At 39.0% G+C, this 24,897-nt stretch overlaps 1 protein-coding gene across 1 annotated transcript; it reads right to left on the bottom strand.

The window, feature by feature from the left end:
• Positions 1-326: 326 nt before the first annotated feature.
• LOC104239103 (peroxisome biogenesis protein 3-2-like) lies at positions 327-10,451 on the bottom strand. Its single transcript, XM_009793633.2, has 7 exons — positions 10,246-10,451; positions 9,685-9,846; positions 9,365-9,564; positions 9,146-9,276; positions 3,469-3,596; positions 1,527-1,754; positions 327-925 (listed from the first exon to the last, which is right to left on the bottom strand). The coding sequence occupies exons 1-7, from the start codon at positions 10,248-10,250 to the stop codon at positions 670-672; spliced, it is 1,110 nt and encodes a 369-aa protein (XP_009791935.1). The 5' UTR covers positions 10,251-10,451; the 3' UTR covers positions 327-669.
• Positions 10,452-24,897: the final 14,446 nt, after the last annotated feature.

Genomic DNA, 24,897 nt, shown 5'->3' on the forward strand with positions numbered 1-24,897 from the left:
CCTTGTATGTGAAATCCGAGGATGGACTAGACCATATTGCATCTATTGCACACCTTGCATTTTTGTAAGAAAAAACTACAAAGGTAAGATACCTATAAAATAATTAAAAGAAAAAAAGTGAAAAATATACAACATATCCAATAAAGGCAAATCATACTTCAACTACCTTTGGCTGGAATCTTGACTAATAATGAGCATGACTAGGAAATTTGAGCTTGCTTGTCTCAACTCTGAAGCAAGTAAGAAAAGCTCCACAAAGTTTCACATATACAACAATCAACTTCTCGAAGATCTGAGGACCCTCATCAATCAAGCATCAAGAAATGTTCAAAAATGGCACACATTCAAAAGTAGATTCAATCATCAATTCAGGTTATCCAATAATGAGGCCGCACTTGGCTATCTAGCGTTTAGCGTGGGCACAATAACTGGTACACCAGAGGTGGCCATGAAGTCTTCAGAAACTCAAATTCTTTTAATACTATAAAAGAATACAATTTTCACTAGAAACTCTAAGTTTTCTTCTTATGTTGTTCACATTTAAACTCTTCGATCAAATGGAATTTTCTAAAGCAAGGTAACAACACTAAAAAGAAATTAAACCAAACCCAAATGTAATATTTTACATCCATGCCTATGCTGAAGCTACAATACAACAACGAACCTACACTATGAAGGAGGACTGCTTGCATATAACAGGGTGAAGAATATTTCTACATCCTGTATGTCTTGGATGACTTGAATATACCTGTTCCTGTTGGGTTCTTCAAGTAGAATCTGATCCATATGGGCTATCCGTGGTAGAAGTTTAGCTAATGGCATGCCTGATGTTAAATTGGCCTCTCCGCATAAGACCCTTATGTCTTCCATCAGTACATCCACTGCTGCTTTTAGTGATATGTTAACGATATTCCCAAATTCAGCACTGCCCATAAATTTAAAAAAGGGACATTGAGTATATTGCAAACAAGTTTTACCACAAAACAACAAGGTTGCACTGAGAAACAAAATATTGGAGAAACTTAAAACGTTGAAGAAGTTTGCTGTAGTTTTTGAATGCTTATGCTTTCCAAAACTAGGAAAAGGAAACTAACTAGGGTGATGAAGAAATAACAAAGAAAGCCATTCCTTTAGGTCCTTTTTGTTTTTTTGTTTTTTGGTTGGGTGGAGGAAGCGGCAGCGCGCGCACAAGGAGGGGGGGGGGACAAAGGGTGCAAGAAGGGATATTTAATTAATAGTATTCATGACAGAAGCAGCTTAACAAGGTGCAGCACTAATATCAGTTCCTTCTGTTCTTTAAGATATGGAGAAACATATATACATGAAAACTTCTCCATTATGACGTGCTCCAAAGCAAGCCAGATGTTTTGAAGCTGACTTGCTCACATGATTGCTTTCTTAATATTCAGGTTAACATTGTGCCTAGTGCCCTAAAGAAGCTTATATTTGATTCTCAACATAGTGATGAGCTTTAATTACCTAACTAAAATTCATATTGCTAAACGCATGTATAGGAAGAGAAGTACCTTGACAACACAGCTTGTGTCTCCAGCATAAGTTGTTCGAATTTTGACGCATTAGAGAGATCTGTGCTGCCGGTGCTAGAACTCACATCAACATTATTTTGCTTAGAGTCCTCTGGCATAAAAAAACCCAGCCACTGATGAGGACTTGCCGTGCTCATGAAGGTGTTTAATATCTGAATAATGGTATCATGAAGTACAGTAGTGTTGAAGAAATCCTTCAGCTGTTTTCTGCAAATTAGAAGTTCAGGGTTATTTTGTAAAGACTTTTCAGGCAAGATGTAGCTTTCAGGTATACATATTGTGGATAATTACACAGAATAGTTCTCCAGAATCCTTAGGTTCACGAAGAAGGGTTATTCATCTGCTCCCTCCAGTCCACTTTAAGTGATTTTTTTGGCTCTTTTCACACATTAAGGAATTCACCTTTTTGCATTAATTAACAATGAAATTGACCACATTAACCTTAATTTGCTCATTGAAAATATAACAAACTACTCCTAGGCTCTTCACTCCAAGGGCAATTTTGGAAAGAAGAAGTTAATTCTTTCTTGATATCTAAAAAAATCAAATATTATGGACCACAAAAAAGACCAAAATATCACATAGAGTGGACCGGAGGAAATACCTTTTATCTAGCAAAATATTGATTTTTATTCTATTTTTTTCTTTTTGTGAAGAAGGAGAATGATATTTACATATCAGCTCCAACTCAAGTTCCATAAATTATGTAAGACTGGGGAAGCTTTGCCTCGCCAGCGCCCAGCAATTGGAAGATGGCAAAATGAGCAGTTGGTGTTATTTATCTCATTCGAACACATTGAATTCCATATTATAACATTTGTGCTCTAATATTATCCATCGTGCTTGATGTTCATAGTTATCTGTTTCCAGCTAAACATCCTTTAGATGCACCTACCAAGAAAGTATACAAACACGAAAATCGATTCAGAGAATAACACAAAATGTGATCTCATCTACTTCTTGCAAATTGAAAAAAAAAAACTATGAGTAACACTACTCAGTTCTTATATAAAAAACTGAAATTCAAATAGTATACGAGCATGGGTTTCAGTATTCAATATTTCGTTCCTAGATCATCAATTTTGGTACTTCTGGATAGTTGTTAGAAGTCGAAAATCTAGACATGCTTTAATGTTCTACGAAATAACATGTTGGTTTAGTGGAAAACCCGTTAGTTATTTAAGCACGCCAGTTTAATTTCCCAAGCAGCCATAAACATTGTCACTGATTCAAGAATCAAGAAACATTTCGCCCCTTCTCACTTTCCCACTTCACAAAACCCCAATGCCATCATAGACTACTTAATCTTATATGCATTTACAAGAGTACAACAATAGCACTTTAATAACCTCCCTGCAGAACTCTGACCCATATCCTCCAGGTTGTCTCACCTTGTGGAGCCTCTCTTCCCCAGTTCCACATCTCTCCAACAGATTGGGCCTTTAATTTTCCAACCTTTTCCATCAAGCAGATTTTCACAGTCAGAACCAGCCATCGGAAGAAGCCCGTAGTCAAGCATATACAACATATGACCACAACTGCCAAGTATGGCTACACATTGATGGCAATACATAAATACTAAAGTTGAAATTAGAGTAATGCGGGCAGGTATAAGGCTTGAAAGCAGTTGACTTTGTTGTATATACTCTCAATTATATCAATCTTGCCATCTCTCTTAACTTGGATATTGACAACCCTTTTTCATTTTGGCGGATAAGGCATAAGAGAAAAAATAAAAGGTTTGGGAAATCAAACCATCAGTTACTGGTCAGTAACTCAGTCTGAAGAACTAAAATACCATAATTGGTCAGTTACCAAATACAAACGCAAAAAAAAATGATACTGAACTGATGAAATACTATATAGAGATGCACGTATAATGTGATGTTTTGCATGGTGAAGGAAGAGATAAGAGGCCTACCTTTTTAGAACTTCCGAATTTGCTGCTTCAAAACTAGAGATTAAGGTGGGTAGGCCAAAAGTAGTTAAATAATCTGCACTGGCCAGAAACCGCCTCTGGTCGTTTCTGTCAATCAGATCAACTTCATCCTAAGAAAAACAAAAAGAAGTGCATTTTCCCAATAAGCACAAGAACTGCAGGCTAAAATCTTACCATCAATCATATCAGCTTTATCCCAGAACAAAAGAAAAAGAAAAGAAATTGCACTTGCAAGAAGCACCAAAACCCTGGGCATAAAAATATTAACACAGTAATCTTGATTTTCCTATTCCTTTGCTAATAACTAATTGAAATTCTATTTTGAATTTAAGCTTCTGACAGAACCTGATTTTCTGTTTCCATTGGAATATGGACCACAAGTTTCAAATTTTCTCCGTAAGGGTGTGAACGCACATTCACACACACACACCCCTATGCTTGAGACATGGGGAGTACAAGAACTAAAATTTGGGTACAAAAATCCATATACTCGATACTAGACAAAAAGGTTAAGATCCAGTTCTACCAGGAAAACATCCCATTATCCAGCACTAACTACACATTACAGTCACCTTAGTTCTTGAGCAGGTTCCTTCCTGTGTTGGCTCCACAAAATTTTCTTGCTACTTCGCTTTTTTGCCATAATTAACTGCAAATAAGAGTCTCCTTAGTTCTGGTGTTTGTATTTGCACTTCAGTGCTTTGCATCGTCTTTGCTTCCACTTATTTCTTGCCATTCTACCTCGATATGGCTAGTGCAAATCTTACAATTGTTCTCATTCTGCTGGTAATAAATTAAATTATTTTAACTCCCGTTGCATAACAAGTAGATGCTCAGCTTCAACTTTAGGACTTGCATGATGTCATTTTACCATGAGAAAGGAGATGAAAGTGAACCACAAAATTAGATGAAACCATTATGAACCTGACAACAGTAGGAAAATTTTGGAGATACAATTGGGTGACTGGATGTCCAAGAAGAACATGGGTACCCTTTGAATCTGCATAGGAATGTTTTTACAGAGCGATGACAAAGCATCATATCCGGGAATCTTCAAAATCCCAACTAGACGAACATATTAACAAATCAGAAACTGCAACTCAGCCAGACATTTGACACATGATCAATATATTATTTGAGACTTGGTATGATTGACAAAGGTAGGTTCAGGCTAGGTATAATCCAAAAAACAGAAAAAAGTTACCAGTTTTTTGGGAGAATTACAGTTAGTATATATTAATTGAATAGAATCAGCTCTGTCACGACTCACGAACAGGACAAATCAAAGAGTTCATTTTTTATATGATAAAGAAAAAGACATATCTATTTTGTATGCCATTATTCTTTTAAGTATACGACATAAAAAGAGCTAGCCTCCAAAAGGCTGGTTGCTGCGTTCAATCCCCCGTAAAACTCTCAAAGCTTGTGAGCTAATTTTAGTCCCTATTGTGTCTATAGGGCTCACGTCCCTAACCTTAGTCCACACCCTATTGGAATTATTGCCGCAACTGTAAGTCCAGGAGTCCATGATGCGAAAGTGTGAAAAAGAGGGATTAGAAGCCTCATAAATAGAGCTTGGTTCGATAACTCTATAGTTTGCAGCCAAGCATGGAAATCCCACTTCGTTAGGGAACTTAAAGATGCTTATGAGAATAGCAAGATCCTCTATCAAATATCTTCAGAATTTCATTTAGAATGATCTCAAAATTGACCTACCAATTATGTGCCTGAATATGTAACTGCACAAGGTGTATAGTGTCTCACATCGAGAAGTAGATACCTATCATTATGTACACTGTATATAGATAGGGCATTGCACAACACTTTAGATAATTAATAATATTTTCCCTCGTGCTTTCTCACATGGTATCAGAGCATCGGTGAGAAGAGATTGTTGTGCGTCATTCCAAAACATCCGGAAAGAAAGAACTCGGTCACCGTACGATTTTTCGGTGACCTAAGTGACTATTTGCGTCAAAGTCACTAATTATCACTGTTGCGCGAAATCCAACACCACCAAAAGGTTCCCAAGAGAGAGGCGACCAAACCCCAGAAAGATTCTCCTTAAAAGGCTCACTCACGCGCCCTCATGCGCCTGTCGAAGATTCCGGCAAGAATTCAAAAAAGTTTCTTTTGGATAGTGTCACCGCCTTGCAATTTCGAGCCTACCTATCCAATTTAAACCAAATTCCGACCACTTTTATATTTTCCCGGCGTGAACAGCGATTTCCAGAAAATTTTCTGATTTTTCTAGCGTTAATAGTAATTTGTAGAAGGGTTTGATTTTTCCGGCGTATCATAATAATGTCATTCGTATTCGAAGCCTTTGATTCACAATCCATTGGATCCAATGCGTTGAATCCAATCCAGGTGGTTTCTTTACCAGATTATATTGAGTTCCTTCAGTACAAAACATGTAAATAGACATCTTCCGGGATAACCTCCGTTGTTCAAACAGATAGTAGCATGACTTGTGTCTCCCAATCTTCAACCTCTGAGTCTTGGGTCATTGATTCAGGTGCATCTGATTATATTTTTAGTAACAAATCTCTTTTCACTACTATTTCATGTTCTCAATCTATTCCAACAGTCACAATGGCCAACGGGTCCCAAACCACGGCAACTGGAATAGGTCAAGCAAGTCCACTTCTTTTCGTACCTTTAGATTCAGTTCTTTATGTTCCCGGTAGTCCTTTTAATCACATAGTCGTTAGTCGCTTAGTCAAATCACGTAAATGCTCTGTTTTATTTCTTGATGACCTTGTTTTTGTACAAGAACGCAGTACAGGACGGATCATTGGTACCGGGTGTAAATCAAATGGACTTTATTACTTTATCCTTGCAAAATCGCATGGACTCACATCTTGTCTTCCTTCAACAACTTGTCTTGTTACCGATTCACCAAATTTATTACATAAACGGTTGGGACATCCCAGTTTGTCAAAATTTCAGAAAATGGTACCTGGTTTATCTCACTTGTCCACCCTAGAGTGTGAGTCATGTCAGCTTGGTAAGCATACCTGCTCTCATTTTCCTCGGCGTCTTGATAATCGAGCAGAGTCATATTTTACTTTAGTCCATTCAGATGTTTGGGGTCCTAGTCGGGTCAGTTCTACCTTGGGATTCCGCTACTTTGTCAGTTTCATTGATGATTATTCCAGGTGCACTTAGATATTTTTTATGAAAAATCGATCTGAGTTGTTTTCTACTTTCCAGACCTTCCACGCTGAAATTCAAAATCAATCTAGGGTTTCTATCCACACATTTCGTAGTGATAATGCCCTAGAATATTTGTCTTTCCCATTTCAGCAGTTTATGAACTCTAATGGGATTATTCATCAAACATCTTGTCCATACACATCTCAACAAAATGGGGTAGCTGAAAGAAATAATAGACATCTTATTGAAACTGCTCGTACACTACTCATGCAATCTCATGTTTCGTTGTGTTTTTGAGGGGATGCAGTTCTTACATCTTGCTATCTTATTAATCGTATGTCATCTTCAGCTATCCAGAATCAAGTTCCATTCTCCATCCTGTTTCTCCACTTATCTTTATTCTCTCTTCCACCCTGTGTCTTTGGAAGCACGTGTTTTGTTCGTAATCTTACTCCAGGAAAAGATAAGTTAGCTCCTCGTACTCTTAAGTGCGTATTTCTGGGTTACTCGAGAATGTAAAAGGGGTATCGATGCTATTCTCCTGACCTCCAGCGGTACCTTATGTCCGCTGATATTACCTTCTTTGAAACCCAATCATACTTCACAAGTCCAGGTAATCACTTAGATATTTATGAGGTGCTACAAGTTTCATCTTTTGGAGATTCAGTCGCTATCTCCGATTCATCTTCCTCTACAACTATAGCTCCACAGCTCCAGTTGCAGCTTCACCACCTATAGCTCCAGTTCCACCACCTAGTCCAGTTCAACCTTCTGCAACTTCACTACTCTTGACTTATTATCGTCGTCCACGTCCAGCATCAGGCCCAGGTGATTCACGTCCTGCATCAGATTCTGCACCTACTGCTGACTTGTCTCCTCTTAGTCAACCAATTGCACTACGCAAAGGTGTACAATCCACACTTAATCCTAATCCTTATTATATCGGTTTAATTTATCATCGTCTGTCATCACCTCATTATGCTTTTACATCATCTTTGTCCACTATTTCTATCCCTAAGTCTATAGGTGAGGCACTATCTCATCCAGGATGGCGACAAGCTATGATTGATGAGATGTTTGCTTTACATGCGAGTGGCACTTGGGAGCTTGTTCCTCTTCCTTCAGGTAAGTCTACTGTTGGTTGTTGTTGGGTTTATGCAGTCAAAGTCGGCCTGGATGACCAGGCTTATCGGCTTAAGGCTCGTCTTGTTGCAAAAGGATACACTCAGATTTTTGGGCTTGATTATAGTGACACTTTCTCTGCCGTGGCTAAAGTAGCATATGTTTGTCTCTTTTTGTCCATGGCTACTGTACATCATTGACCACTTTATCAATAAGACATTAAGAATGCTTTTCTCCATGATGATCTTGAGGAAGAAGTTTATATGGAGCAACCACCTGGTTTTGTCGGTCGGGGGAGTCTAATGGTCTTGTATGCCGATTGTGCAGGTCACTATATGGTTTGAAACAGTCCCCTCGAGCTTGGTTTGGCAAGTTCAGCACAGTTATTCAGGAGTTCGACATGACTCGTAATGAAGCTGATCACTCTGTGTTTTACAGACATTCTGCTCCTAATCTGTGTATTTATTTGGTGGTTTATGTTGATAATATTGTTATTACCGGCAATGATCAGGATGGTATTACTAATCTGAAGCAGCATCTCTTTCAGCATTTCCAGACTAAGGATCTGGGCAGATTGAAGTATTTTCTAGGTATTGAGGTCGCTCAGTCACATGACAAAGAGCACACATTGCTATCAGTAAGTTTTTTCGAAGTTTAATAACTGATACAAAAAATAAAACTTGGCTTGCATTAACTTTGTACTTTCCCTTTCAATTCTTATTGTTAAATTTAACGATTCTAAGAAACAGCCCATGTACAAAAGTAGTCACACGGTGGACAGATAGAATCTTCTTTTTCTGGATAAGTAATGATGAGAGACAGAGAAGGTTCTGCAGTGATGAACAAAAGAACTTGGCTCTGGCATAAGGTGGATTCCGAGAAGGTTAAATGGGGTAGTTAGGCAATGAAAGCAAAAGTTGGAGGTTAGGAATGTGAAATGAAAGAAGGTTTCTGTAAAGAAATCAACAATCGGAAGGGTGATAGAGAGTATAGAAACACATCAGGGGACATCCCCTTCCATTCTACTGGTTTGAATATGTTGCAGTCCAGTGGTAGGGTACACTGATATAGCTGAGTCCCAACCACCTTTTATCAGTAAGGGCGGTCTGGATGAATTCAGGAGCTCGAGCCTAACAGAGTTGTCGTCGCCAACTCTGATGCAGTCATTACAAAAAACCGAAGTGTAGACCTCCCCAAGAACAAGAATTTCACGTAATCACAGACACCAACACTGATCAGTAGCTTGCAATCTAAAATTACATGACCTTAAGGAACACAATTAGTGGCATTCTCTAATACAATTTAGACACAGTGACCATCATAATCACAAGCTACCAATTATACAGTCATGAAGAAGAAGAAAGGCAGCAGTTCTTACAAATTGGCCAGAACTTCCAATGCCACGTGCAGTGTCGATATAGAGATGTCTCCCTAATATATTGACTTGAACTCTAATATATAAGCTTAGCAGTGTTGTCGCCCAGAGAGACAACCCCATTCTTGTAAAACCTGGAAGACCACAACATACAAACAAGATAAGCAAAATACTCTATGTCAAATTTCAATGCATCAAAAGTTATAAGCCCATTCTACATACTTAAAATTTTGAGTCTGTCCCATAGCTCGAGCTTCTCTGCAGCTGTTAGACTATTTGGCAGATCCTTTCCTTTCATCAATCTCTCTGTCAAGTGTGTGAGGTCCAATTCTTCTTCTATCTGACTACTTAAACATCGCATTACATGAGGCAACGTCGTTGAATCAGCTATTCTTTGAATATTCTCAAAATGTGACTTCACCCTACCGATCAAACAAAATCAATTCAGACATTAATGCCTTCAACTATGACAAAACTCTTGGACAAGCATTACCATTCACAACCACAAAAGAAAAAGAAAAAAGAGAAAGAGAGATCTTAACTGGGATTTAATGAGTTCCTCGCTTCTCCTTTGGTCGGCGAGTTCTCTCTCAAGATCAAAAAGCTTTCGCCTGTGTGCATCATACAACTTATACAAAAAGTACCCACTTCCCAAAACTCCAAGTGTAACATATACCTTCCTCTTATGTCTTCCCCAAAATTCCCTATTCCAAGAAAACCGTAGTCAATAATGAATGAATGATCAATCAACCAAATCTACCTGACTCCCAAACTAGTTCGAGTCCGTTGAATGCATCATCTACACCCATTCCACTCTATTTGGACCCTTTCCCGATAAAAACTTAAGTTATATAGATTGAGAGCGTAAAGATAGCAGGCAAGTTACCAAGAGATTTATATGTAATTGTCGAACAAGTGACCTGATTATGTAAATATATTTTACATTTTAGATAATATAGATACTTGATAAGGTTAATTCAATGGATACAAAAAAGAAAGAAAAGGAAAACAATGAAAAATGAAACAAAAATTGAACATCACATAATACAATCCTATTAAAAAAACATAGCATCAAAAAAGGGAAAGAAAGGAATTTAACGAACCACATCCAATCAATTTTGCTTTGGTTATCCTCTGTTAGTTTACACCGGCCTTTGTTTATGGCCGGAACTTCTGATTTGTTAGGAACTTGTAAAAGTGATGAATAGTTGTGAGGGTTTTGGGCTAAGAATTGGTTAGCTGCTTTCAAGTTTGAACTTCCGATGTCCGAAAGGGGTCACCTTGTAATTGGCAACTGTGTTTGTTTGGTTGGAGCATTTAATTAAAAAGCGGCTGATGTGGTCAAATCGAGAAATGAAAATAAGTAGTAGACATTTTTTGAGTTCCTATGAATAGTTTAATACCGGTCCACAATAAGTAACCAATTTATCTTTTTATTTTGGTCCAAAATAAGTATCCATTTATATAATCAAGAAAAAATTCAAGGTGTTTTTCCAAAAATAACCGTATATACATATCCCTAAAAAGTCTTTTACTCCTCACATTAAATTATGCTGCAATATTTAATTAAGAGTAGTTTAGTCCTACTAATTACTTTTGTCTAGAATTTAGTATTTTCTTAATGAGTGTGCCCAAGTCAAATTGGTCACTTATTGTGGATCGGGGAAGTATTAATTATTTTTATTTTTATTTTTTTGGTTCAAAGGGATATTATATATATCTAGTTAGCAAAATGGTAATACAGAGGAGTTATTGTTTGGGTATTGTAGTACCCCAACTACTGAAATATTATGCATAATTGTATCCATATTACAACCCACAAAAGATCTAACCAACTTAGTTCCTAGGATGTCTGCCCAAAATACATCATTGGCAAACATCGGAGGAACTGGTAGTATACTAGAACTGTTCAAAAAAGCTTCCTTCGCTGCTTCCTTAGCCAATGCGCCCGCCACCCTATTCTGCTCCCGATAGGTGTGCTTCACCACGACCTCGTCCATCCTACATATTAATGACCTGCATTCACAAATTAAAGGATGATGTACCTTTTATTAGCATATTGATAATTTCAGAAAAGTCAGTATTGATTTCAAGAGGAACCAGGTTGTTTTGTTCCGCAAGTTGTAGTCCCTTTAGAAAAGCCTTTAATTCTGCCATAGTGTTTGTTGTATGGGGGATATTCTCCATGTACCCTATTATCTAGTCCCCATTGTGGTTTCTAAATACGCCTTCTGCTCCCTCTATCCCTGGATTCTCTTTTGCTGCTCTATATGTGTTCAGCTTATAGAAACCTCTTCTTGGTGGCTCCCATTTTGTTACAATTTGGTGGGTTATTTTGTTGAAGCCATTTTTTGTAAGCACAAAGTATTCAATAGCTTTGGAGATTGTGTTTGAAGAGCTGATGAGCTCTTTTTGTTATTAAAGAGATTGTTGTTTCTAGTTAACCACATATACCAAAAACAGAAGGGGATGATGTGGTCCGAGAGGATGATGCTATTGACATGCATATTCCTAATTGAATTCCAGGTTGATGGCCACTGATGGCTATTGAAGGCAGGTCTTTGCTGTCTATTGTCATGTGAAGCTTTGGAGAGGAGATCATTCCAAAATTTCTCTGTATTAGAGCATTCAATGAAGATATGGTCAATCGTTTCCTGACCATTGAGGCAATAAGAACATTGGGGATCATAGTTGATCCCTATTCTATGGAGGTAGCTCTTTATGGGGAGTCTCTTATGGGTGAGGATCCAGATGAAGTTTTTGATTTTATTGGGAGCTTGTAGTTTCCAAATCCATTTGAAAGAACCTTCTTCATCTGTATCCAGACTGATGTCTGTCCTGCTTAGGAAAGAGTAGGCAGAACTGTTTGAGAAGTGGCCATTTGGAGTTAAGCCCCATGTGAGGGTGTCTTCCTTAGTCGGATTTGTGGGAATTAAATAGTTTAGCAGGCTTAGTATGCTTGAGGGAGATCAATTGATAGTGAGGATGGGTACCAAGCCCCCAAATTGTGGATGGAGTTAACCTTGGCATTAAGGTCATTCTGGGTTAAAGGAACCTCAATCAATTCTCTAATTGCTGGATGATTGGGAATCCATGCATCATTTAGGAAGCTAACCCTGTTTCCTTTATGAACTACCCATCTGCTTGCTTTGCAGCAAGTGTCCCAACCCTTTAGGATGACTGCCATGTGGGAGATTTTGGGTGCTTAGGATATCTAGAGGTTCTAACTATCCTATTAGTGTGGCTCATATTCCAGTGCTTATGGATAAGGACTCTTGCCCATAGACTGTTGGTATTATGGTAAGTTCTCCAGGCAAGATTTGTGAAAGTAGCTTTGTTATTAATATTTGCTTTTTGGAGTCCTAGCCCTCCATAAGCCTTTCTTTGAGTGACTTTATCCTACTTAATCAAGTGCAACTTCTTCTTTTCAGGAGTGGTGCCTCAAAGAAAGTTTCTTTGGATTTTATCAATTTGTTTGGTAACTTTAGTGGGCAGATTGATATATTGCATGACATGACTAAGGATGTTGTTTAAAGAAGATTTGGCCAGGACAGTTCCGCCAACCATGCTTAGGCAGCTTGGATTGCATGTTATCAATTATGAACTAAAAGTCAGCACTGGTTTGCTTCTTGTGGAAAATAGGAAAACCAAGGTATTTTCCAAAGGAGATGATGGCTTGAATGGATAGAGAATTTGTGAGGTTCTCTAGGGAGTCCTAGGATGTATTGGAGGAAAAGAGAACCCTTGACTTGGCAAGATTTATTTTTTGGTCTGGCTGTTCATTGAAGCTCTGCATAATGGACAAGATAGTGTTGCAGTTTCTGACATTGGGATATCTTGGGGCCAAATTTGCTGATACTTATGGGTTGCCACTGATTATCCAGAACAGTCTTGTCAATGGACCTAGATAATCTTTCCATGCACATAATGAAGAGATAGGGAAACATTGGATCTCCTTGCCTTATGCCTCTTGAAGGCTTGAAAAATTCAGTTTTCCCACCATTGACAAGGATGGAGATGAAGGAAGAACTGATACAAGACATAATGAGTTTGGATAAGCCTTGAGGGAAGTTGAAAGCATGAAAAGTGTCTCTAATAAAGGACCATTCCAGCCTGTCAAAGGCCTTTTCCATGTCAATTTTGAGGATCATATTGTCATGTTTCCCTTTAATTATTACTACGTGTTACTCCCTATGATCCACTTTAATTGTTTTTTTCGCCCTTTTCTTGGTCCATAATATTTGATTTTTCAAATATCACAAAAGTATTAACTTTTTTTTCAAAGTTACCCATGGAGTAAAGAACCTAGGAGTATTTGTTATATTTCTAATGAATAAATTAAGGTTAATTGTCACGACCCAAAATCCCAACCCGGTCGTGATGGTGCCTCTCGTGAGGACAAGGCCAGCCAATCAACAAAACAGTACATCTCTTTATAATTACTTAGCAGGAATAAGTCTAAATCATGGGCAATATAATCTTAAATGCGAAATAAACGTGATAGAACAAGGAAAACCATCCCAACTCAGCCCGAAATCGGGGTGTCACAAGTCATGAGCTACTACAGAGTTTACTAATATTTTACAAAGTCTGGAATTATCATAAATAACAAAGATAAGGGAGAAAACGGGGCTGCGGACGTCAACAGCTACCTCGTTACTCCTAGTCACCGCCTGGTCTGGAAAGAATCAGCGCTCAGGAGCGAACTCAGCTCTGCCTGTATCTGCACACATGGTGCAGGGAGTAATGTGAGTACTCCGACCCAGTGAGTAATAAAAATAAATAACGACTGAAAACATGAAATCTCATAACGGCACAATATAGCGCTATCCCAAGCAGTAAAATCAGTTATACAGTAAAATAGTGAGTATCAGATAATTCTTCTTTTAAAACAGTAAAGACAAATAATTTCCACAGTAAGGATAAATCAAAAGCTTGCCCCTCGGGCTCAATATGTAAATCTCAGTATAGTATCAGCCCCTCGGGCTCACTCCCAACTCACCAGCACACAACATCAGCCCCTCGGGCTCACTCCCAACTCACCACACACAAGCAACGGCCTCTCGGGCCCACTCCCAACTCACCTGGGTACCCTGCGCTCACTGGGGGTGTGTACAGACTCCGGAGGGGCTCCTACAGCCCAAGCGCAATATCAATAGGCCTGAAAGCCTTCACACATCACACACGAGGCCTGAAAGCCTCCTCATATAACACTCGAGGCCTGAAAGCCTCCTCACATCACTCAACATATCCTCACGTATGGCCCTCGGCCTCAATCAGTCCAGAAAATAATCATAAGCCTCTTGGGCATCAGTAAAACAATAGTGCTCAGCTCAACAACATTATAAATATCATTAAATCTCGAGTTGAGTATAAATGTAGCTGAGTTCACAAAATAATATAATTCAATTGGACTGAGTTCAAATAATATTTCAATTCGTGAGGAAAATAGTGATGTAAATTCACAAAAGATTTCAGATAATTGGCACGAAGCCCAAATATGGCAATAAGCCCAATCATAGTGAAAAACAATAAATCTTTATCAATTACGCGGTAAAAATATCAACTGGGATGGACCAAGTCACAATCCCCAATAGTAAATGACCCCGCGCTCGTTATACAACGCGTGTCTCATCTCAACATAGTAGTATGTTGTGCAATCCGGGGTTTCAAACCCTCAGTGCATCAATTAAAATCATTACTCACCTCGAACCGGTGAAATCTATAGCTTGCGACACCTTTGCCCCTCAAATCGGCCTCCACGCGCGTCGAATCTAACCAAAATCAGAGTGAATACATCACAATATGCTAAGGGAACAATACCCAATCGAAAATACTCGAAAAACGCTAAAATCACGAAGTTGGCAAAACCCGAGCCCCGGGCTCACTTCTCGAAAAATTACAAAAGTCACATCACCGGATTCCTCGTCTCGCCACGAGTCCGTACATATAAAATTTACCAAAATCGGAGTTCAAATGACCCCTCAAATCTTCAAATCTTATTTTCAAATCCCTAGGTCCAAAATCCCCAATTTACACCTCAAAAACATGTAATCTAGTCGGATTATTCGATGATAATTCAATATTATGGAGTAGAAATAATCACAAGTGACTTACCTCAAGATTTCTCATGATTTCTTGCTCAAAAATCGCCCCAAACCGTGTTATTTCGCAAGAAAATAGGTAAAAAAAAATGAGCAGAAACGCAACAGCTTTTAATAAGTAAATCTGGTCGCTAAAGACCCAAATCTGGTCGCTAAAGGTGCTAATCTAGTCGCTAAAAGTGCCACACCAGACCTGATGCACCAGCACTCTTTAATTTCACTAAAAAGGCTCTAACTCCTTCATACGAACTCGGAATTAGACGATTCTTGTTCCTATGAGTCACAAATAATAATACGAACACAACCCTTCAATCGAAACTCAATTCGGAGCTCATTTAACCAGTGCGATATCCATTTCGCTCGTTAAACAATTACTCATATTTCGCGTCAAAAACCCAATCGCAACTTGATGAAATTAGACCAAAATTTCCAGATCAGTCCTATAATTCATTATCAAAATTCCGGAAGTCTCGGAATCAAATTTGGATCTATAGAACTAAACATGAACCTTTAGATCATTACATTTATTCTCAAAACGGTAAAAATCTTCCAAAAACTCTTCCAAAATTTGTCCGAGCCTCATGGGATCCCAACAAAGTATACTAACAAGTCCCATAATATGACACAAACTTAGTTGTTTCTTCAAATCACCAAAAACAACGCAAAAATACTAAATTCACCTCGGATTCAAGCCTATGAACTTGGAAACTTCTAATTTTCACATCCGATGTCGAAACACGTCAAAACTAGTCCGAATGATCTCAAATTTTGCAGTCAAGTCCAAAATGACATAACGAAGCTATAACAACTCTCGAAATTCCATTCCGAGCCTCGGATCAAAATCTTACCTATCAACCGGAATTCGCCAAAATACTAACTTTGCCGATTCAAGCTTAATTCTACACCGGTCATCACAAAAATATTCCGGACACACTCCTAAGTCCCAAATCACCTAACAAAGCTATCCGAACCATAAAATTCACATTTCGAGCGCTCTAACACATAAGTCAATATCCGGTTGACTTTTCCAACTTAAGCTTCCTTAAAAGAGACTAAGTGTCTCAAACCTTACCAAAATCATTCAGGAATGACTTCAAATTTTGCACACAAGTCACATTCGACATTACGGACTTGCCCCAACTTTCGGAATCGCATTCCGACCCCGATATCAAAATTTCCACTTCCGGTCGAATTTTCTCAAAAACCTTCAAATTTCTATATTTAGCCAAACGGCTCCAAAATGACCTACGGACCTCCGAATTCACTTCCGATTGTGCTCCCAAATCCAGAATCACCATACGGAGCTACTCCTAGTCTCGGAATTCTAAACGGATATAATAACACTGAAATGCATTTTAAGCCAAACTGATGCAATTTCTTCTAAAATGTTATCTTCCACAATAGGTGCCAAAACGCTCCCGGGTTATCCAAACCCGATCCGGGCATACGCCCAAGTTCGAAATCATCATACAAACCTGCTGGAACCTTCGGATCCCAATTTCGAGGTCGTTTACTCAAAATTCCAATCCTAGTTCATTTCTTCAATTTTAAGCTTTCAAAATGAGAATTTTCATTTAGATTTGACTCCAAACTTCCTGAATTTTAATTATGACCATACACACAAGTCAATATACCTGAGATGAAGCTGCTCATGGCCTCAAACTGCTGAATGACGCGCCGGAGCTCAAAACGACCGATCGGGTCGTTACAATCTCCCCCACTTAAACATACGTTCGTCCTCGAACGTGCTGAGAACTACACTGAAGTATTCTGAAATCACTTGTTTAACACCTCATGCACCTTCCCGTGCTACCACCACTCAGTTGAGCACATTAGCTCGATAACTCTGTAGATATACTCCCTTATTCAAGCAAATAAGCCATTAGGTCCAATTCCAACATCCTGAATTTCCTGCCAAGCCTGTTTCCATCATACGACCACCATATCAATCTCCACACGCTGTACCCAAACATGGCTGCATAACTTTGCTGAATTCACACTTTACATCACTTTACTCATAGGACCACAATAACATTCTTTAAACATAATAGTCGAAATTCTACAAATCTGATGCTCCCATTGCATCTCATGACCTACATAGGTCTTGCTCTAGTTTTTACAACACCGATACGACTGAAGAGATGTGCCGAAATTCATAATCAACTGTTGAATCAACAATTCATTGGATCTATACTCCTGACAAGTTCCATTACCTTGTCTCAAACCAAAGAATGATCTTTGCTCTATAATATACTTCATATAATCAGTTTGCACTGACCCCAAATCTAGTAACCTCGTCTCACCCAGTACGAACTGCTCAGGCAATAAGTCACCTCGGACATAATCAAAAATCCCACAAGACGCCACAATGTGCCAGTGGGCTACCAATTCGAACGCGATACAAAAGGAAGGCGAACTCTGGGAGGAACTACTCAACTCGCACACTAACATGGACTTCCTCAGAAAACAGGGAAACAGAACACATAAAAGCAAATATGGGCACTGAACTGAACATCACACTGTTGCGGCGTGCAACCCGATCCAAACAACATACCCATGGCGGCGTGCCACCCGATCCACATATAGAACTCACATAAGGAGATACATGCCGAGCTGAATAGCTCACCACATCCAAATACCGAATATCGGTCATAAACACACTAAGGTGCCCAAGGAAACATATAGCGTTATAGGCTACAACTCAAGCACAACTGAGGTGCGATACATGATCTAAGTCTCAAGAGCCATCCTGCTCATATAACATCACCGCTGAGTGGAACCTCAACACATAAGGAATTTACCAAGCCGTCTCACAACCCATACATCGCAATATATCTTTACATGAATTATCTGACCACGAAATAAGACCGCGACTATCCTTCCATAAAGAGCGCATTGCTGAAATAAACACAACTGGCCTGACGTAAGGCTCACTTCCACATTTAAATCTATCCCCCGACCTCAAGTCGATCCTGATCGTGCCAAGCTAGGCCAATAATATTTCACAGGTCTATAACCCAATAAGCAGAGTGCCCTCCAGGCATAAATTCTCAAATGGATGATATTACCAAAATCCTCATACTTGGTTTAAATTTCTAATTAATCAAGTGACTACATGTCACACTTATACAATCTTCCTGTGGGACAAGCTCCCACCATCTTCCGAAATAATTAACGGGTTCGCACATTCAAACCACCGGCTGCACTAACGCTGAAAAGTGATCAAGAATCCCTAACCAGGATGCAAAGCCCTTCTCACAGAACACCGGTCTCAGGTGATACTGACATCAATACCCATCTTACTCAAAACACTGGAACTCCTTTCCTGCTCATCCGAGCTTGTGACATCACAGTCATTGACCAAACTGCGACCTTGGTCCTTACTTCAAATTCCATACCACTCACTGTACCTCACGTGCCGATATACGATAGACATGATTTCCATCAAAACTCTGGAATCGCCGATAGGCTAATATTTCATCACATAAGACTTTCCATTTAACTTACTTCGGGAGAACTATAGCAACATACAGGCGAATTCTCATAACCGTCGAATATACCAATATCTAAGTAGTGGTCCAAGCCACCATAACCCTTCTGGGATTTGCCTCCACATAACAAGCCATAATAGAAGAATGCTTCTGAACAAAATCAATTACAGTGGCCGACAAGCCTCACACGTACCGCCACAAATCACTTGCATAACTTGCTCACGCTGAAGGAACTGATCACTGACACCAATATGCCAATTCAACTATGGCTAATCAACCTACCTCCTTCCAATTTACCCTTAATTGCCTTGGAAATAATACTTCTCCATTCAACACATAACATACTCCATCTGCACTCCTCCGGAGTGACCTTGAATCACGAGACCATGTTGTCTCAAATCCCACGAACCATTTCATATCTCCCAAATGCTACACCGCAAGTCAAAATATTATAGAACATTTTGGGCACCTTCTCATAAGCTGCTATAAAGCTTGATTCTTATTTGTATCTATAATGTCGACATCATTAGGCACCACACTTTGCCCTTTGAATTCATGAGGACCGTTACTGAGAGCCACCCCCTCCGACTTGGCCCCGAATGCAACCACTCCACTGAAATTTATAACATATGAATACCCTCTCTATGAAGCACCCAGCGGGATCACTTCCCTCGAAGCCTGCACCTATACGAGGCATAAATCATGAATCTTCCCTCAAGTCTGAACATGAGCCAATAAGGCTAACCATAACATGCATTCAACAATTCATTTACTCAAATTACCACTCATGGTCCTTTTCCGTAGCCGCAATAACCCATCAATACACTAATAACCAGAATTCACGCAGGTAATTAACCATGCAACCCAATCGTAAGCGGTGGGACTCTCCCACTTAGCTCAAAGCCACTATTACATGACTTTCGAACACATTAGAACCATTCTCTCAAGTCATTTACTCTTATTCAAAATGCAATTCACCTGATCTAAGGAATATAACCACACGTGCCTCATTAGCACTCTGACACCGCAGGGTATGACCTTATTCCAGTACAACCAAACATCTTCCTGCTCCATGCACCGAGCATTCTTTACCAACGACAGCTTAAGACATACTGTGATTCCCACACATCTATAAAGCACCATGTAGCCTTTGTCCAAGTTTTCCCTCACTCGTGCCATCTTCGGACCAATTTTCGTAACCAGAGCTGATTTGCCAGCATGCCTCGAACCAGAACCAACATAGCACATGACCGCACAATTATCTAATCAATAGCAAACTCCCCAACTTGGCTCGAAGCCATAGATCACAACACATATACACTATTGCTGCCGTAATACCATGGTGAGGTTAAACTCACTCCTTCATTCACTCACACAACAGTTAAGCCCATTATTAGGCGACAATTTTTATTTTATTTTATTTTTTACTAAGTCCCAAATTTTTCAAAACTTTCGGCAGAGTTTTCTTTGTAATTGGGCCTATCCACCTGCTAGAGAATCACCAAAACCATCATAACAACACATCCACAACTTGACAAAGCATCACAATGAAAAATCAAACACTTAATAGTCCACCTATCATGCAACAGGTCTCCATCGTCACTTCCAAGTCATATAGATATATCTTGCAGTTGTAATATACTCATCACGTAGCTATCCATCCATCATTCCCACTAATAGGGACAATACCGAACATATAAGTTCAAAACAGTTGCTCACATAATCAGTACCCCGGTGCTCAAGCCATAGGCAATGATCCGGCCTCAAGTCCTCCCGACTGGCCTAACATCAAACTCACAGAGATTACACCTCGCCCATCAATCGGGGAATTACAAGCCATCAAGGCACATCTAATACTAAGCATTCGTTCGCGCATACGAATATGTGGAAGGAACTGTAAAAGTTACTTTTTTAAGCTGAATCAAGGAGGCACGATTAAGAATTCAAGAATATGAAGTTTTTCCTAAAGGTTCTGCAGCCTCCCGAGGATAAGTACAGACGTCTCTGTACTGATCCGCGATACTCTACTAAACCAGCTCATGACTCGCGAGACCTAGTAACCTAGGCTCTGATACCAACTTGTCACGGCCCAAAATCCCAACCCGGTCGTGATGGTGCCTCTCGTAAGGACAAGGCCAGCCAATCAACAAAACAGTACATCTCTTTATAATTACTTAGCAGGAATAAGTCTAAATCATGGGCAATATAATCTTAAATGCGAATTAAATGTGATAGAACAAGGAAAACCATCCCAACTCAGCCCGAAATCGGGGTGTCACAAGTCATGAGCTACTACAGAGTTTACTAATATTTTACAAAGTCTGGAATTATCATAAATAACAAATATAAGGGAGAAATCGGGGTTGCGGACGTCAACAGCTACCTCGTTACTCCTAGTCACCGCCTGGCCTGGAAAGAATTAACGCTCAGGAACGAACTCAGCTCTGCTTGTATTTGCACACATGGTGCAGGGAGTAATGTGAGTATTCCGACCCAGTGAGTAATAAAAATAAATAATGACTGAAAACATGAAATCTCATAACGGCACAATATAGCGCTATCCCAAGCAGTAAAATCAGTTATACAGTAAAACAGTGAGTATCAGATAATTCTTCTTTTAAAACAGTAAAGACAAATAATTTCCACAGTAAGGATAAATCAAAAGCTTGCCCCTCGGGCTCAATATGTAAATCTCAGTATAGTATCAACCCCTCGGGCTCACTCCCAACTCACCAGCACACAACATCAGCCCCTCGGGCTCACTCCCAACTCACCAGCACACAACATCAGCCCCTCGGGCTCACTCCCAACTCACCACACACAAGCAACGGCCTCTCGGGCCCACTCCCAACTCACCTGGGTACCCTGCACTCACTGGGGTGTGTACAGACTCCGGAGGGGCTCCTATAGCCCAAGCGCAATATCAATAGGCCTGAAAGCCTTCACACATCACACACAAGGACTGAAAGCCTCCTTATTTAACACTCGAGGCCTGAAAGCCTCCTCACATCACTCAACATATCCTCACGTATGGCCCTCGGCCTCAATCAGTCCAGAAAATAATCATAAGCCTCTTGGGAATCAGTAAAACAATAGTGCTCAGCTCAACAGCATTATAAATATCATTAAATCTCGAGTTGAGTATAAATGTAGCTGAGTTCACAAAATTATATAATTCAATTGGATTGAGTTCAAATAATATTTCAATTCGTGAGGAAAATAGTGATGTAAATTCATAAAAGATTTCAGATAATTGACACGAAGCCTAAATATGGCAATAAGCCCAATCATAGTGAAAAACAATAAATCTTTATCAATTACGCGGTAAAAATATCAATCTTTATCGCCACGAGTCCGTACATATAAAATTTACCAAAATCGGAGTTCAAATGACCCCTCAAATCTTCAAATCTTATTTTCAAATCCCTAGGTCTAAAATCCCCAATTTACACCTCAAAAACATGTAATCTAGTCGGATTATTCGATGATAATTCAATATTATGGAGTAGAAATAATCACAAGTGACTTACCTCAAGATTTCTCATGATTTCTTGCTCAAATATTGCCCCAAACCGTGTTATTTCGCAAGAAAATAGGTTAAAAAAAACGAGCGGAAGCGCAGCAGTTTTTAATAAGCTAATCTGGTCGCTAAAAGTGCCACACCAGACCTGATGCACCAGCACTCTTTAATTTCACTAAAAAGGCTCTAACTCCTTCATACGAACTCGAAATTAGACGATTCTTGTTCCTATGAGTCACAAATAATAATACGAACACAACCCTTTAATCGAAACTTAATTCGGATCTCATTTGCCCAATGCGATATCCATTTCGCTCGTTAAACAATTGCTCATGTTTCGTGTCAAAAACCCAATCGCGACTTGATGAAATTAGACCAATATTTTCAGATCAGTCCTATAATTCATTATCAAAATTCCAGAAGTCTCGGAATCAAATTTGGATCTCTAGAACTAAAAATGAACATTTATATCATTACATTTATGCTCAAAACGGCAAAAATCTTCCAAAAACTCTTCCAAAATTTGTCCGAGCCTCATGGGATCCCAACAAAGTATACTAACAAGTCTCATAATATGACACAAACTTAGTTGTTTCTTTGAATCACCAAAAACAACGCAAAAATACTAAATTCACCACGGATTCAAGCCTATGAACTTTGAAACTTCTAATTTTCACATCCGATGTCGAAACATGCCAAAATTAGTCCGAATGATCTCAAATTTTGCAGACAAGTCCAAAATAACATAACGAAGCTACAACAACTCTCGGAATTCCATTCCGAGCCTCGGATCAAAATCTTACCTATCAACCGGAATTCGTCAAAATACTAACTTTGCCGATTCAAGCTTAATTCTACACCGGTCATCACAAAAATATTCCGGACACACTCCTAAGTCCCAAATAACCTAACAAAGCTATCCGAACCATAAAATCCATATTTCGAGCGATCTAACATATAAGTCAATATCCGGTTGACTTTTCCAACTTAAGCTTCCTTAAAAGAGACTAAGTGTCTCAAACCTTACCAAAATCATTCAGGAATGACTTCAAATTTTGCACACAAGTCACATTCGACATTACGGACTTGCCCCAACTTTCGGAATTGCATTCCAACCCCGATATCAAAATTTCCACTTCCGATCGAATTTTCTCAAAAACCTTCAAATTTCTATATTTAACCAAACGACTCCAAAATGACCTACGGACCTCCGAATTCACTTCCGATCGCGCTCCCAAATCCAGAATCACCATACGGAGCTACTCCTAGTCTAGGAATTCCAAACGGACATCAATAACACTGAAATGCATTTTAAGCCAAACTGATGCAATTTCTTCTAAAATGCTATCTTCCACAATAGGCGCCAAAACGCTCCTGAGTTATCCAAAACCCGATCCGGGCATACGCCCAAGTCCGAAATCATCATACGAACCTTCTGGAACCTTCAGATCCCAATTCCAAGGTCGTTTACTCAAAATTCCAATCCTAGTTCATTTCTTCAATTTTAAGCTTTCAAAATGAGAATTTTCATTTAGATTTGACTCCAAACTTCCTGAATTTTAATTCTGACCATACACACAAGTCAATATACCTGAGATGAAGCTGCTCATGGCCTCAAACTGCTGAATGACGCGTCGGAGCTCAAAACAATCGATCGGGTCGTTACATTAATAGAGTCAATTTCGTTGTTAGTTAATGTTAAAATGTGAATTCCTTAATATTTGCGAAAATAACCAAAAATTAATTAAAGTGGATCGGATGAAGTATTGGTTTAGCGGTTGGGAAAATAAATTTGGAAAACACAAAACTGGACACTTGTAGGATTCCACTGAATTGTTATTGTTGCCTTAAAGAATTAAATATTTTGTTATGCTATTATTGGGTTTTCGATAGTATTTTCCATTATATTACATAGCGAAAAAAAATCAAGGTTATTGAGAAGAGGATGTCTATTTTGAAGGCAAAGATAAGTATTTAAATGGTAAAACTACTAGTACATAGGTTGACCATTTAAAGAGTAATTTCATGAAGGATTGCGTATAGGTGTTCGTAACACGCAGCGGAAGACAATAACAATCCTAGGCAGATTTTGTCATGTTTAAAATTAATTTACATGTCAATAGATCGGATCTAAGACGTACCTGGTGAAGAGAGTCTCGTTTCAAAATTTCTTCGATAGTGCGAAGACTCTATGCGTATCCACACCGAGACTGATCCTTGCTACCAGCTCTTTGATTAATGAAACCCGCGAACAAATTGAACGAAGAATATTGCGTTGGAATTTTTCTCAAAAATCTCAACTCAAAGATAAAATAACAAGAAATACTTTTCTTGTAATTGTATTTTCTCTCTTAGCTTTGTATTGCACTCTCACTTTCACAAAGTGTTTTAATACGACAAATTTTCTCCATCACCCTTTATATATCATCACCTATAAACCTTTTTCCTATTTGGTTGAGGTAATGATTTACTTAGGGTAAAAGTTTATTCCAAAATAAACTTCTCGAATTTTTCCGATTGGAAAAACGTATCCCATTCCTAATGAGATAACATCTGCCGCCATTAGCTAGGACGTTCCAATTCAATTCCAGTTGAATTGGATTATGAGAATTATTTAGTATATTTTATATAATGTCAATC

The sequence above is a fragment of the Nicotiana sylvestris genome, chromosome 10, assembly GCF_000393655.2.
Source record: "Nicotiana sylvestris chromosome 10, ASM39365v2, whole genome shotgun sequence".
Classification (NCBI taxonomy): Eukaryota; Viridiplantae; Streptophyta; class Magnoliopsida; order Solanales; family Solanaceae; genus Nicotiana; species Nicotiana sylvestris.

Excerpts from the sequence above, each read along its gene's own strand:
- LOC104239103 (XM_009793633.2), bottom strand. Across the intron at positions 9,277-9,364 it reads GGACAGACTCAAAATTTTAA|GTTTTACAAGAATGGGGTTG; the intron begins GTATGTAGAATG and ends GTGGTCTTCCAG. Across the intron at positions 3,597-9,145 it reads TTGGAAGTTCTGGCCAATTT|GATGAAGTTGATCTGATTGA; the intron begins GTAAGAACTGCT and ends TGTTTTTCTTAG.